This window comes from Neopsephotus bourkii, unplaced genomic scaffold (genome assembly GCF_033783945.1).
Source record: "Neopsephotus bourkii isolate Nb327-2 ecotype Australia unplaced genomic scaffold, CSIRO-AGI_Nbou_v1 NB_867, whole genome shotgun sequence".
Taxonomy (NCBI): Eukaryota; Metazoa; Chordata; class Aves; order Psittaciformes; family Psittacidae; genus Neopsephotus; species Neopsephotus bourkii.
Genome location: NW_026901363.1, coordinates 1,033,322 through 1,045,549, shown reverse-complemented (window position 1 = coordinate 1,045,549; position 12,228 = coordinate 1,033,322). Strand labels below are relative to the sequence as shown.

General features: G+C 47.6%; 1 protein-coding gene across 1 annotated transcript in view; it reads left to right on the top strand.

Moving 5' to 3' along the window:
* Positions 1-12,228, top strand: part of LOC133214079 (gamma-aminobutyric acid receptor subunit gamma-4) — a 35,316-nt gene that overhangs the window by 13,594 nt on the left and 9,494 nt on the right. The window contains exon 4 of the mRNA XM_061356761.1: positions 11,483-11,703. Coding sequence (XP_061212745.1) covers positions 11,483-11,703 — 221 coding nt within the window. The remainder of the gene's footprint in view (positions 1-11,482; positions 11,704-12,228) is intronic.

The following is a 12,228-nucleotide window of genomic DNA, read 5'->3' as shown; positions in this document are numbered from 1 at the left end:
ATTAATGAACATCCGTGCTCACAGCCCGACACTAAACGGGGAACGTGGCTGTGTTTGGTCAGGTTTCTTATGCTGCAGCATCAGTCCTGGCACACAGGTGCTCCACACAGCTTGGCCAGGCTCTGGCCCTCCAGCAACAGGGGACAAATCAACATTCATAATGAAGGAAGCAGCTCTTGTAGTTCCTTCACGGATCCGATTTCCGGCCTTCTGCTGGCGGGAATGGCTCAATCCCGCATTCATTTTGTGCCAGCCTTTGCAGAAAACTCCCATTTCTTCAGCCAGGCTGAATGCAGAGGGGTTGGTTTTTCGCCCTGAACCCTTGCAGGCATGCTTACTGTCAGTGCTTCCCGAGGAGCTGATGTGCTCACCATGCCCAGCTTGAGAACGTTGTAACTCATATTCCTCACCCTTGCCCGCATAAAACCTTTTCTAACTCAGATCATGACCACAGCAGCTATGCTTGGTCTCCCCTTCCAGAGGTGTGTGCCAGCAATTAGGTGTCTGGCTGTTAATGGTCCATGATGACAGTTTTCCACCGACCAGGATTCTCTCCTTACTGGAACCTGGCTGCAGGGACATTCCCTCCCTGGGCAACCGAGGCAGCGAGCAGCTCTCTCTTGGTTTGGTAGGAGCTTTGCCCTCTGGCAGGGCATTAAAAGAGGCTTTGCAGTGATGCACATTAATGGGTGGTGAGAATGCAACCTTGCCCACACACACTGGTAGCGATGTGCCTGGGAGCTGCAGGCTGAGGCTTGGAGCTGCAGTGTTCAGCTGCATCTTGTGGGGAAAAGCATGGATGCAGCCATCTCCATCACAAGCATGTTAGATCATTGAGTTGCTTTGTGGTCCTCAATGGTCCTGCTCCTCCTTACAGAGGCATGTGTGCATGGACAGCCAAAGAAGCATATGTTTGATTCAGATACTGATCTGTGCTCTGAACCTCATTAAATTGATTCTTCCAAGTCAAAGGAAAAGCACTATTGTGTCAAATTTGAAAGATATAGGCTCTGAGCTGTGCCAATAGTTTTCACTTGACGGGCTGAATTATTCTTAAGGCAGAGTTGATTTATTCGAACCGAAGGCTTTAGATCTCTCCACAGGAGAGGTCTGGATATTTCAGGTGTGTGAGAGCCAAGTCAAAGAGCTGGTCAGAGGCCAGGGTTTCTGGTCTAGGGTGAACAGACAGCATTGTAGAGGAGGGAGCCTCACTGTTCCCTCCCAGTTGAGACAAACAGCCAAAATTCTTCCACATTTCTGCAGGAAAACGGGTCTAGAGACAATCAAAATATTTATGTTTAGCATCATCAGATTGTTTTGATTGCTTTTCATGTGGTGATAAATCCTATCCTATAAGTAAAGCATGAAAATGAGCGTTTGAAAATAAAAGTCAAAATGAAGCGAATCAAAGAGATAAGGGTAAAGCAAAATGCTTTGTGAGCTTATAGAAGAAGAAATGTGTCTGAATGAAATGATGAGCTTGAGGAAATTCATTCTAGGTTTGGAGAATTTTAATATATTTTCAACAAAACTTCCTTTTTTCTTTCCAGTAGAAATCAGTTCTCTTTATTTCCTGCAACCAGCATCTCCCGTAAAAGGCTGATGTGAAATCTGCTAGAAATGTGTTGTGAAATGGAGACCATTTCTCAGAATTCAATGGCACTGGGTAACCAGAGGCAATATGCTTCAAGGACCTCTTCATGCCTTGATGTTAAAGGCTGAATATTCAGGCTATTACATCCCATCTCCGTGCACAGGAAGGGTTTAATTGCCCATGATACAAATTGCAAGCGAGCAGCAGTGGAGCAGTGATACTGCCAGCCGGAGCCTCCCCATGCACCAGGGCTGGCTAGGCTGAGGCAGTGCTTGTCCTCTCCTCCCTGCAACCCCTCGCATCTCCCCTGTACCTCCAGACACTTCCTTTGTGCCTTTGCACCTTCAGCTTGGTGTCTGTTGTGCTGGTAGGAGGTACATGTTAGGCGCAACAAGTGGGTAGGTAGGTAGATCTTCACATCATCTGCCTCACAGTGGTCAGCAGCAATCCATCCTTCCCCGCTGTGGGTTTGCTGATGCTGCAGCTGTTTCCTACCAGCACTGCTGAGACTGAACCCCACCAATTCCCAAGGAAATCAGTGCATGGGGCACTGGGTCTGGTCAGGGCTTTGGGTTTGCTGAGTGCTGGTAGCATGGAGGTGATGGTACCTGGGGACCTTGGTATGCGACTTGCTTGTCCATCTTCATGTTCGGAAGGCTTTGCTGTGAGGATTCCTGTGGCTGTGCTGTGACCTGCAGTTAGCTGGAAATGGCTCTAACCATCTGATGAGCTTTGCTCAACAGGGGAACTGCAGGCAGTGACAGTGGCTCACCCACAGGCAGATGCACATGGGATGTGTGAACCAAAACACTTATGTGGGTGGGGAAACACCTTGTCTCCATGTGGTGGGGAACAGGGGAGGTCAGAGTGGGGACTTTGCAAATGCTGTAAGCCTTGTTTCTGGTACTTCCCCCCAGTCTGCTTCTGTTTCCCTCCAGCTTTGCCAGTGTACCTGTTACACCTCCCACACCAGACCTGTGCCCCTTGGGCTGCCATTCTCCTCCACAGAAACCCAAAGCCACCCTAGTGGTGTAGTGATGACACGTGGGGTAGAGAAGTGGGAAAAGCCTGTGGGAGTTAGGTTGGTTATTCTTACAGCCACAAGGAGAGGTAGGAGGATTATGTTGAGGTGATAACTAGCTGATCTTCTCTTCATTTGCTCCTTGAAAAGAAAAGCTGAAAGCAAAGAGAACTGTAATATTCAAGACAACTCTTTCCTTTCATGGTCTGGCACTGATAGACTGACAGACCTGTCCAGAGCTTGCAGCCTTAGTTTGCCACATGAACCTGTGCCTTGTGAGAAGGCACAATGGAGCCTGGTTGTCCCTGCCACAACAAAGAGCCACAGTGGTGACATGGCTTGGAGCAGTGTGCCAGAAGCATTTGCAGAGTAAATCTCACCAGGAGGCTTGGGGAGAAAGGGTCCCTGCAGAGAAGTCAGGGGATGGAAGCAGTGGGAATGGGATGTTGGGCACCCAGTTTGCTCTACAAGGGAGGAGTAAGTCATTGTGTGAAGCCAAGCTGCTCATGACTGGATGTTAGCTCTGCGTGCAGCTTCCTGCAAGCTTCACTCCAGTTCTTAGCAGCAAGGTTGGGGCTGTTTAAACACCGCTCCTGTCCCACTGGAGCAGCAGGAGAGGAGGTGAAAATACCTCAGCATTGCTGCTATCACAAAAAGCCAAAGGCAGGTCCAAGTGCTGGGGTTTGGCAAGGAGCAGCAGAGAATGGGCTGTCCAGCTCATGGAAACTTTGCACTAAGATCAAGAGCCAAAATTGGTTTCTTTCTATGTATGATTTTGGGTTGTACAAGCTCTGCCAGTGCATTCCTTATGTCTTATATCTAAACATGTCCTAAAGCCATCTATGAGACCTGGGGAAGGTAGAGTAGTTGAGTTTTAAAGGAGTCATCTGCAGTAGGCTGGGTCTCTACAAAACAGTTGGGAGCTGGAAACAAAGACTGGGAAACCGGCCCCCAGTTTCTGAGGAGGTTCTTCTTTTGCAGCCACGGTGTGCTATGGAAAGCGGGCAGCACAGAGCAGCAGAGCTCTGCAGGTCCTGCTTGCCTGGCAGCTGGTGTCCTGGCTTCCAAGTGACCATCACACTTGGGATGTGTGGATGTATGCCTGGAAAGGAGAATCAGCTGGCCTGGTGTCCCTTCTGTAACTGCAGTCCAGCTCGCTTTGCCCTTCAAATACCCAGCAGGGGAGACAGAAAGAAATTGTTCTTTCTCTGTAACCTGATTCATTCCTCCCAGCTGCTTTCCTCAGCCTGGTACTCCCTTGAAATCTCATTAGGGCTCAGCTGTGATTCTTTGGTGGCTTGAGAAGAACTGCGAAAGGAAAAACAAAATGAAGCAGGGAGAAGGAGCTAAATCAAGAAACTGGCAGGGCAGGAAGGGAAAGCTGGCAAGCACAGCAAGGGGGCATGAGAGACAATGTGGGATAAGTTTCCTTGAAAGAGTCACTGGAGCAGAGTACTCTGTCCCCATCTCCTCCTCATGCAGGAGGGCGTGTATTTAGGAGAAGGCTGTAGTGATTTTCCTGCTCCTTACACTCTGTGACTGGCCACTGTTTTAGGAGCTTGTCAGGACAGAGGGACACTGTCTGACATTGTCTGCCCATTCTTAACCCCTCTGGTTCTGCATGCTGCTTTGCCATGCCATGAAATCCCTGCCCTGGAAGGAAGCTCCTGACTCTGATCCATACAGAAAGCATAGCTCCTATACTTCCCTGTCTTGACTACCCTTTCCTTCCTGTCTTGACCTCAAAGCACAACTTCTATAGCAATTTCTCCATCACTAAGACTCAAGTGGGAGGGATTTTGTCTTTGTAAGAGAGTTGGCATCCACCTGAGACCGCTAGACACCTTTCAGACCACAGAGAGAGATAGTCCATGCCCTGAAGAGAAGATGTCCTTACTAGGCAAAGCAAAGTCCCATAGGAAGGTGAGATGGGGATGGGAAATTATATGGCAACAAACTGCCCATCCCAGACACCTCTTCCCTGGAATGTTTAGGACTGGAAACTGGGATTCATGGGTTCTCCTACCTTCCTCTGACTGGTAAAGGGGAGCTGCAGCAGCTGCTCTCGCAGTCCTGGGCAGTATTAGATTGTCCATGCTGGTTCATTTTAATCATGGTGGGTGACATGGGAATGGAAAATGCAATTAAAGAAATTCCAGCTTCTCATCTGAATCTGGCCAAGCTGTCCTGGAGGAGCAATCCTAGGGGTTAATGCAGGCGGTGAGAAGGTTTGTCTTTTTCTTTTTGTCCTCTCAAATACCCCATGAACATAAAGGACAAATTAACAAGAGCACCTGCCTGAAGTGCTATGTATTCAGTTCTAGTTATCCTATGTGCTTCTGTGCTCACCTCTTCTCTTCCCCTGCCTGCTCTCTTCTTCTGGCACAAGGGTGCTTCAAGCCCAACATCACAGGGAGCATTTAAGCATTTAGCAGTAAGGTTTGACGTGAAAACAAGACTTTGGACAAGGGTGGCTTTGCACTGCAAGCAGCCCAGGAATTTTATAGAGATCGTGGTAACTGGGCTGCATCCTTGTTTGCATCAGACTTTCCACCCAGGGTATGTCTTGTCCTGAGAGTGGTGAAAAACTAAGCTAAAAGGAGGCAGCTCCTTCCCTGTGGTGTTTTGCATAATACTTCATTGAAGTGTTCAGTACCTTTTAATTAATTCTGCCCCATCTGTATACATCCTGTACCTACACCTCTGCCTTCTTAGTAATAACCTTGTTGAGGACAGTGCAGACAGATTGTGCTTCTATAAACAAGAACCTGGCTGATGCCATGTCTCCATTCAAGGTCTTTCCTTGATCCTTTGGGTAATGACTGTTAATCAGCTGCTGAAACACACACATCCAGGTCAGGTGCTCCTGGGGCTCACAGTAAGAGGCTGCATGTGCCAGGGCACCATAGCAATCAGCCTCCACCTCAAGATGGTATCAGGCATGAGCAGATGTGTGTGGGAATGGGCAGGTAGAGATTTCAGGAGCCAGCACTTGGCTTTGAAAGCCCTGTCCAGTTCCTGTCTGCAGACCCCAAAGGTGAGCAAGCTGTGATTGGAGACTTTGCAGTGGACAGAGCAGTATGTACAGCAAGTCTTGTTTGAAGGCTCCTGGCACAAGCACAGGACGTGGTGATGGGTTTTAACAGCGAGTTTGTATTGTAAAAAGAACATTGTTTCAGCTGAGATTCCCTGGGCAGAGGTGAAAAACACTGAGACAAGGACAGCGCTGCTGATGTTGATGTTGCTGCAGAAGTGAAACAGATGGGAAGTTCAGTGTGTCACCTTGATCATCAGAGCTCTGCTCCTCTTGTCGTTGGGAGCTCCCCTAGCCACTCCGGCATCATGTCCAGAAAGCTGCCTGGGGTCTGATTTAGGTAGAGGAGACCCTTCAAAACATAACGAAACTTAGATCCTCATTCTTTTGCTCTTTGTGCTGGGGAGACAGCCCAGAACAGGGACACGGAGGCATCCACAAGCAAGGTGTCTCACTCATAGGAGAAGCTTGACGCTGCCCAACTGGCATCTGAAGTGGTGTCAGGCATTAGCATATGCTGTTAGTACATGTCCTCTCTGCTTGCTGCCTTTGGAGAGTGCTTGCACATGTCATGCTAGAAGCACGTTCCTGCCCTCAAGCTGTAGGGACAAGAAGTGGAGCATCAGATTTGAAGAATATTGTAGAACAAGGTTATTTTATTTAGTTTAGTTATTTAGCCTGGAGAGCATCTCCAGACTTTTTGCTATTACTGAGTGTGTTCCCTGGGACATGGAGCTCCAGGGGTTTGCCAGAGAGGATTGCATGCTAGGAGGGATGTGTGGGATGCCGTGGAGAGGAAACTGCTCACCTGTGCAGGGATATAGAGTTGTTGCATACAGTTGTGTCTGAAGCAGGGATGTTTGGACTGACCCATGTATTGCAGAGCACAGAGACTGGAGAAGTTTCCTGGCTTGCCTTGGGCTGCATGGAGCCTCCTACCAATGCTTGAAATACACCCCATTCCTGGGTCTCTTCCAGTAAGTCCTGAGGTCTCATTGACCTGCAGCATCCCAAAGAGCTTGCCTGTAACGCTCCTTTTGCTTAGCTCTGTGATTGACAGCATAGATCCATAAGATTCACATCAGCCCACACGGAATGCTGGCCATGCTTCTGAGAAAAGCAACCTGCTTTACTGTACTGCAGCAAGGGATTTGCTTGGAAGTGCAGAGGAAAGGGACTATATGAATAAAACCAAAATCAGAACAGCAAAAGCCAGAATGAGACTGGCTAGGACATAACCTCTCACTGTTATTTAGGATTTTTCCAAACTCTCTCTCCAGCAGAGAAAAATAGAGGAACCTGTTTCCAGGTTCTGTCTTCCCTATTTGGAGGTTTTCTTGTTGCTGTTGTTAAAAAAACACCTTTAAATCCTTAACTTTTTCTTATTTTAGGAAAACATTTAAGACTTCTTCGTCTCACAGCTTTGTTTCTCTCTTGGGCATTTGTCGGAAAGCTGAGCTCTTACAGAACACAGAGGAAGAAGAGAGGAGCCATGGGGTACCAATTCCTCTGTATCCCACTAAATGCACACTTGAGAGGGGTCAGCTGAATTGCACATGCATTGAGCCATTTGAAAAGGTTCTTGTGGTAGTGCACAGCTCCAGTTTTTGGTGTGCAAGGTAACCTGAAGATACAAACAGCTAATTTCAAGCTATGTCATGCTAACACTGTGAGTTTAAGCTGTTAGTCTGAAACCAGGTAGCCCTTACTCATCTAAACCCAGGGTAGAAATCAGTCTAGAGTTCCTGGGGCCAAATCCAACTGGAAATAACTGGTTGATTTCCAATATGTGTGCACATACACACAGAGGTGAGAGAAGAGGAAGAGGGAGGAGTGAACTGGGGCTAGGCTGGATGTTCTGGCTGTATTTGGATGTCAGGAATGGAATGGGTGCTCTGGGGCTGGGAAGGTTAGGGCAGAGTGGCTGAGGTGACCCACAGAGCAGGGCTTAGGGCAGCACACTGAGAACACTGGCCAGCTCCAAACTCTCTTGTGTTGGTGACAGGCTGATTTCTGAACCTGTTCATTTTCCTTTGGATGGAAAATTTGGGGTTTTTCTTTGAAATTACTTTTCACATGGAAATTGCATGGCTTTTTACTTAAACTATGGCTTTAAAAATGAAAGGGTTTGTGAGTGCAGTAAAATCTTTTTGTTGTTGCTTTATTTTTTTGCTTCCAAGATGAAATATTCTTGTCAACTCCACATCCCTTTATTTCCCACAAATGCTCTTTTGCAGGACAGGTTTTTTCCATTAAGTGTTTTCAGATTTTGTCTTTTTTTTGGAATTGAGTTTCCACCACCATCCATGCTGCCCACATGAGGAAAACAAGGACTGAGCAGTGATGTGTAGCAGTGCTGTGTGATGACAGTAACCAAGGGGACTAGCAGGGACATGCTGAAAGGCTGAGCTGGGCACGAACCCGCACAGCTAGCACCAGAACTGGATGAACTCACATAGAATCATAGAATAATTAGGGTTGGAAAGGACCTTAAGATCATGATAGTATTTAGGATAGGCAGTGATTGCCTTATGGGTAGCTTGATTCATTATTCTGTGACTGAAATTTGATGTGAAACTGCATGCATGCCAACATGCATGTGCTACCCCACGTGTGATCTAAATGGCGCGACCTAACTGAAGAGTGATTCCTCTTATTTCGTTAGCTCCTTCTGGTTGAAAACACTAAAAAAGCCCATGCTTTGACAGAGAAGTTAACAACCTCCATGTGCTGCGCAGCAGATGGTACAGTAGTGTTGGAGGCGTATTTTACAATAACCTTTTTCTACGCAGGGAAATTGAGGTATTGAGAAGTCTCTTTCTGATGCTTGAGAATGAATCAGGGGCAGACAGAAACTACAGGGGTGCAGGAAGCAAGTTTTAGGGGCTGGGCTCATCCTGCCAAATTTCAGCTCTTCAGCCTTGATCAGCCTGGACTCTTGTAAGGTCAGTAAGAGTGGGAGGCACTTCCAGAAGACAACTTGGACTGCATCGTATTGGGATCTCCCTCCAGAAGTATGACCACAGGGAAACCATGGTCAAACACCTCCTATTTTAATCAGATATCAACAGCTAAGTGGAATCTGATTAATACTCAGAGAAAGGTCTGAGCACTTTGCTCCTCCTGCAGAGCCACGGTCATGCAAGGTTCCCCAGCACCAATGCAAAGCTCACCTGGCAGGAGCAGTGCTAAAGTCTTCAGGAACTGGTTTAACCCCAGCCAGCAACCAAGCATCACACACAAACAGGGATGGGGGAGAGAACTGGAAGGGTAGAAGTGCTCCCAAAGGCTGGAGCATTCTTATATAAATCTTGCCTCAGATAATTCTGAATGAAAATACATTTGTAAATGCCAACATTTCCCAATGGGTTCCTCACATACAGGCAAGGGAGCCAGCTCAGCTACTAAGTTCTTCCTCACGAATAGCTGTGCTAATAATAGCCTCTGAAATTAGATCAAACACCAGGACAGTGACAATAACAGCTCATGTTTTTCAGAAGAGCTGAATGACTTGTGCACTACACCTTTTGCAAAGGCTGGCTATGAATGGCACAAGAGGAGCTCTTTAATGCTCATCCCTTCTGAAAATCTCTGCTTGACAACAAATACTAAACCCCTGGGATAGCTGACCCTCCACTCTCCCAAAACATTAGCACTGGTTATCCCAGTGCTGAATGCTGAACTTCCCAGCAGGACATCTAACCTGAGCAGCCACCCCAGAAGCAAGAGCTCACAAATGACTCCAGTCAGGAGTTAGAAATTGATAGAGGCATCTAACATGGATTTATAATTGCGGTTTTGGTTGCTTTCTTCTACACCACAGATACTGCTTAGGAGGAGCAATGTAAGCTTGTACTGGCTCAAACAGGGTTTTAGCCCCAACAGCTGGAAGCTGGCAAGGAAAAGAAAACAGTCCCAAACAGAATAAAGTCAGGCCTCCCCATATATGTTATTTTCTTGGGCTGCCATTACCCCATCTTGTCCCTGCTGTGCCAGTGCTGATTTGCCCATCTGTGTGCTCTATTTCAGTGTTTCATGGCCCCATCCATGTCTTCATCACCACATACCCTACACCCAAGCAATACCTAGTGCGATCCAGAGCACTCAGATGCTGGAATGGGCTCTTCCCACCTCCTGCCCTGGGGCAGTGGCTATGCTTGTGCGCTTGGCTTTGGGGGCTGCTGCTATCTCCTTATGTCTCTTTTGAATGAACTGCAGGGGCAATGCCATCACTTTGAACATGCTGCATCTGTCCCCATTTAGAGATACGTGAGGACCTCATCATGGTCACCTTTGCTCATGCCTGTGTCTAACCAGGGTGAAGGATCATACTCGGCCGCCTGATGGCAAATGTTCTTTTCTCTTGATCTCATTCCTATGCAAGGGACGTTTTTGGTACCAATCACTCATCGCCGGTTGGCTGACAATGGAGCAAGGGGGAGGAAAGTGAAGTGGGGAGTCGTGCGCTGCCCTGCTCTGCCTGCCCCAGCAGGACAAGCTGTCTAAGGGAGCGCGCTAGGAGCACAGCATCTATTTTAGCAGCATGGTTTGAGGAGTCAGCTCTGAACCAGCAGCAAGGGCAGCAGAGGGAGGGTGTGCTGCAGTCATAAAAATTCCACTGAGATAAATCAATAGAGGGAGGAGGAGAATGAGAGGGAGAGATGGCAAAGTCAGACACTGTTCATCTCTGTCCACAGGAGAGAGGGAGATAATGCCTCTGTGGTCATGGGGGTTTGACAGGAGTGAAAGGGTGCAAAGCCCAGGTTGGAGAAGAGCTGTCAGGAGCAAGTGACAGTGTTTATGATGGGCTGGTGGAAGTGGACTTGGGGGTCTGGTTCAGCCAGGCACTGAGTGCCACACAGGCTCCAGCATGGCACTAATTAGCACCTTCTCAGGCAGGTTGAGAAAGAGGGTAAGGAGCAAATTGGCTTACAGCAGCAAGCAGCAGAAAGGTGGGTTAATGAGGTGGACTGCTGCCAGCCCAATCCGGGCAGGAGCTGCCTCCCAGACATGCTAGTTAGGGGTGAGCTTGGACACCCTCTCCCACTAAAACCAAAGGTCCTCATTTTGTGGAGACTCCATGTTCTGTCTGTAAAAGAACACGGTGCACCCTTGTTCAAGCTTTTGAACCGGTTGCACCAAGGGCTGGGTCCAGAGCAGCCCCTGCCCCAGCTTCCTTTTCTAATCTTCAGCAAGGGGTATCTGCCCAGGAGCTCATAGTGCCCTGATTTTCTGTATAATAAACCATTTACAGTCTAAGTCCTGCAGTAAGGGATGGATTCTCATTAGGTTTATGCATAACACCACTATTGCTGTATGTACAAATTAGGTGTATGGAGCATTCCTGGGCTGTATCCTAATAACTAACAGAAAGAGCTGTCTGCTTGCCTTCTCTGGTAAGCTGGTGATCAGATTTCCTTGCCTGTGTTTTAAAGGTGTAGCTGAATTTAGGGTTGGATTCAGCCAACGTCTACACTGTCCCTTCATGCCTGTGCTTAAAAGGAGTTTTTGGCTTGAGTTGTCCATCAAGAGGAAGGCCAGGCCCTTGTTTGTATGGTCTTGGCTTTCCAACCATGGGTCAGGCAAAACATGCTATGGCTCAGCACACCAGTCAGCATGCAGTCTTTGGCTCTTCCCAAGTGTGCCACGGATGTCCTGACCCTGAGCTAAAGATGAGCCTGGAAATGCATCAGTGGTCACTAACACCTTCTCTTAGGCTTAGAAAGCAGACGTTCTGACTGTAACTCCTGAATGGCACCTGCAGAGCAGAGGACAGGGCTATGCTTTGCCTGAATCCCTCTCAGAAGGACACATTCTTCCTTCCCTTTCACAGGAATACACCATTGATATCTTCTTTGCTCAGACATGGTATGACCGGCGTCTTCGTTTCAACAGCACCCTGAAGGCCCTCACGCTCAACACCAACATGGTGAGCCGCATCTGGATCCCAGACACCTTTTTTAGGAACTCCAAGCGGGCTGATTCCCACTGGATAACCACTCCTAATCAGCTCCTTCGCATCTGGAATGATGGAAAAGTGCTCTACACGCTCAGGTACATGCAGCAGGCCCTGTAGCTTTCTGCTGAGGTGAGGGAACAAGGAGCTGGTCAAAGCTGAGCAGGTTTTCAGGTGGCCTGGGACACAGTAGTGGGGATGTCTCACAGTGCTGGTGGGAGTAGATGTGCAGTACTGGTTGCAGAATGGGCTTCCTCTTCCCAGGATGAAGGCTTCCCAAAAATCAAACTGTTTTTCCATATAATGCCTAAAAAAGAGCTAAAGCTACAAATGGTTTCCTAAACCAAAGTCCATTAAAAGTTAATGTTGGTCAGTCCATCTATTTCATTCTGATAATAAACATTTAGCTTTTGTTCCCACAGATTCTCACTCCCATAATGAATCTCAAAAAATTACCAAATAAAAAAGGCTTTTTGAATGTGAAAATTAGATGTTTTTTCTCACTTTAGAAATACCCAAACATATGTTTTGTTTTGGTGCTGTGTTGAAATGTTCCTGCAAACAGACTGATCTTCAACAAATTAGTGTTTCTCTCTCAAGGAAGCGAGAATCCCTCTGTCACA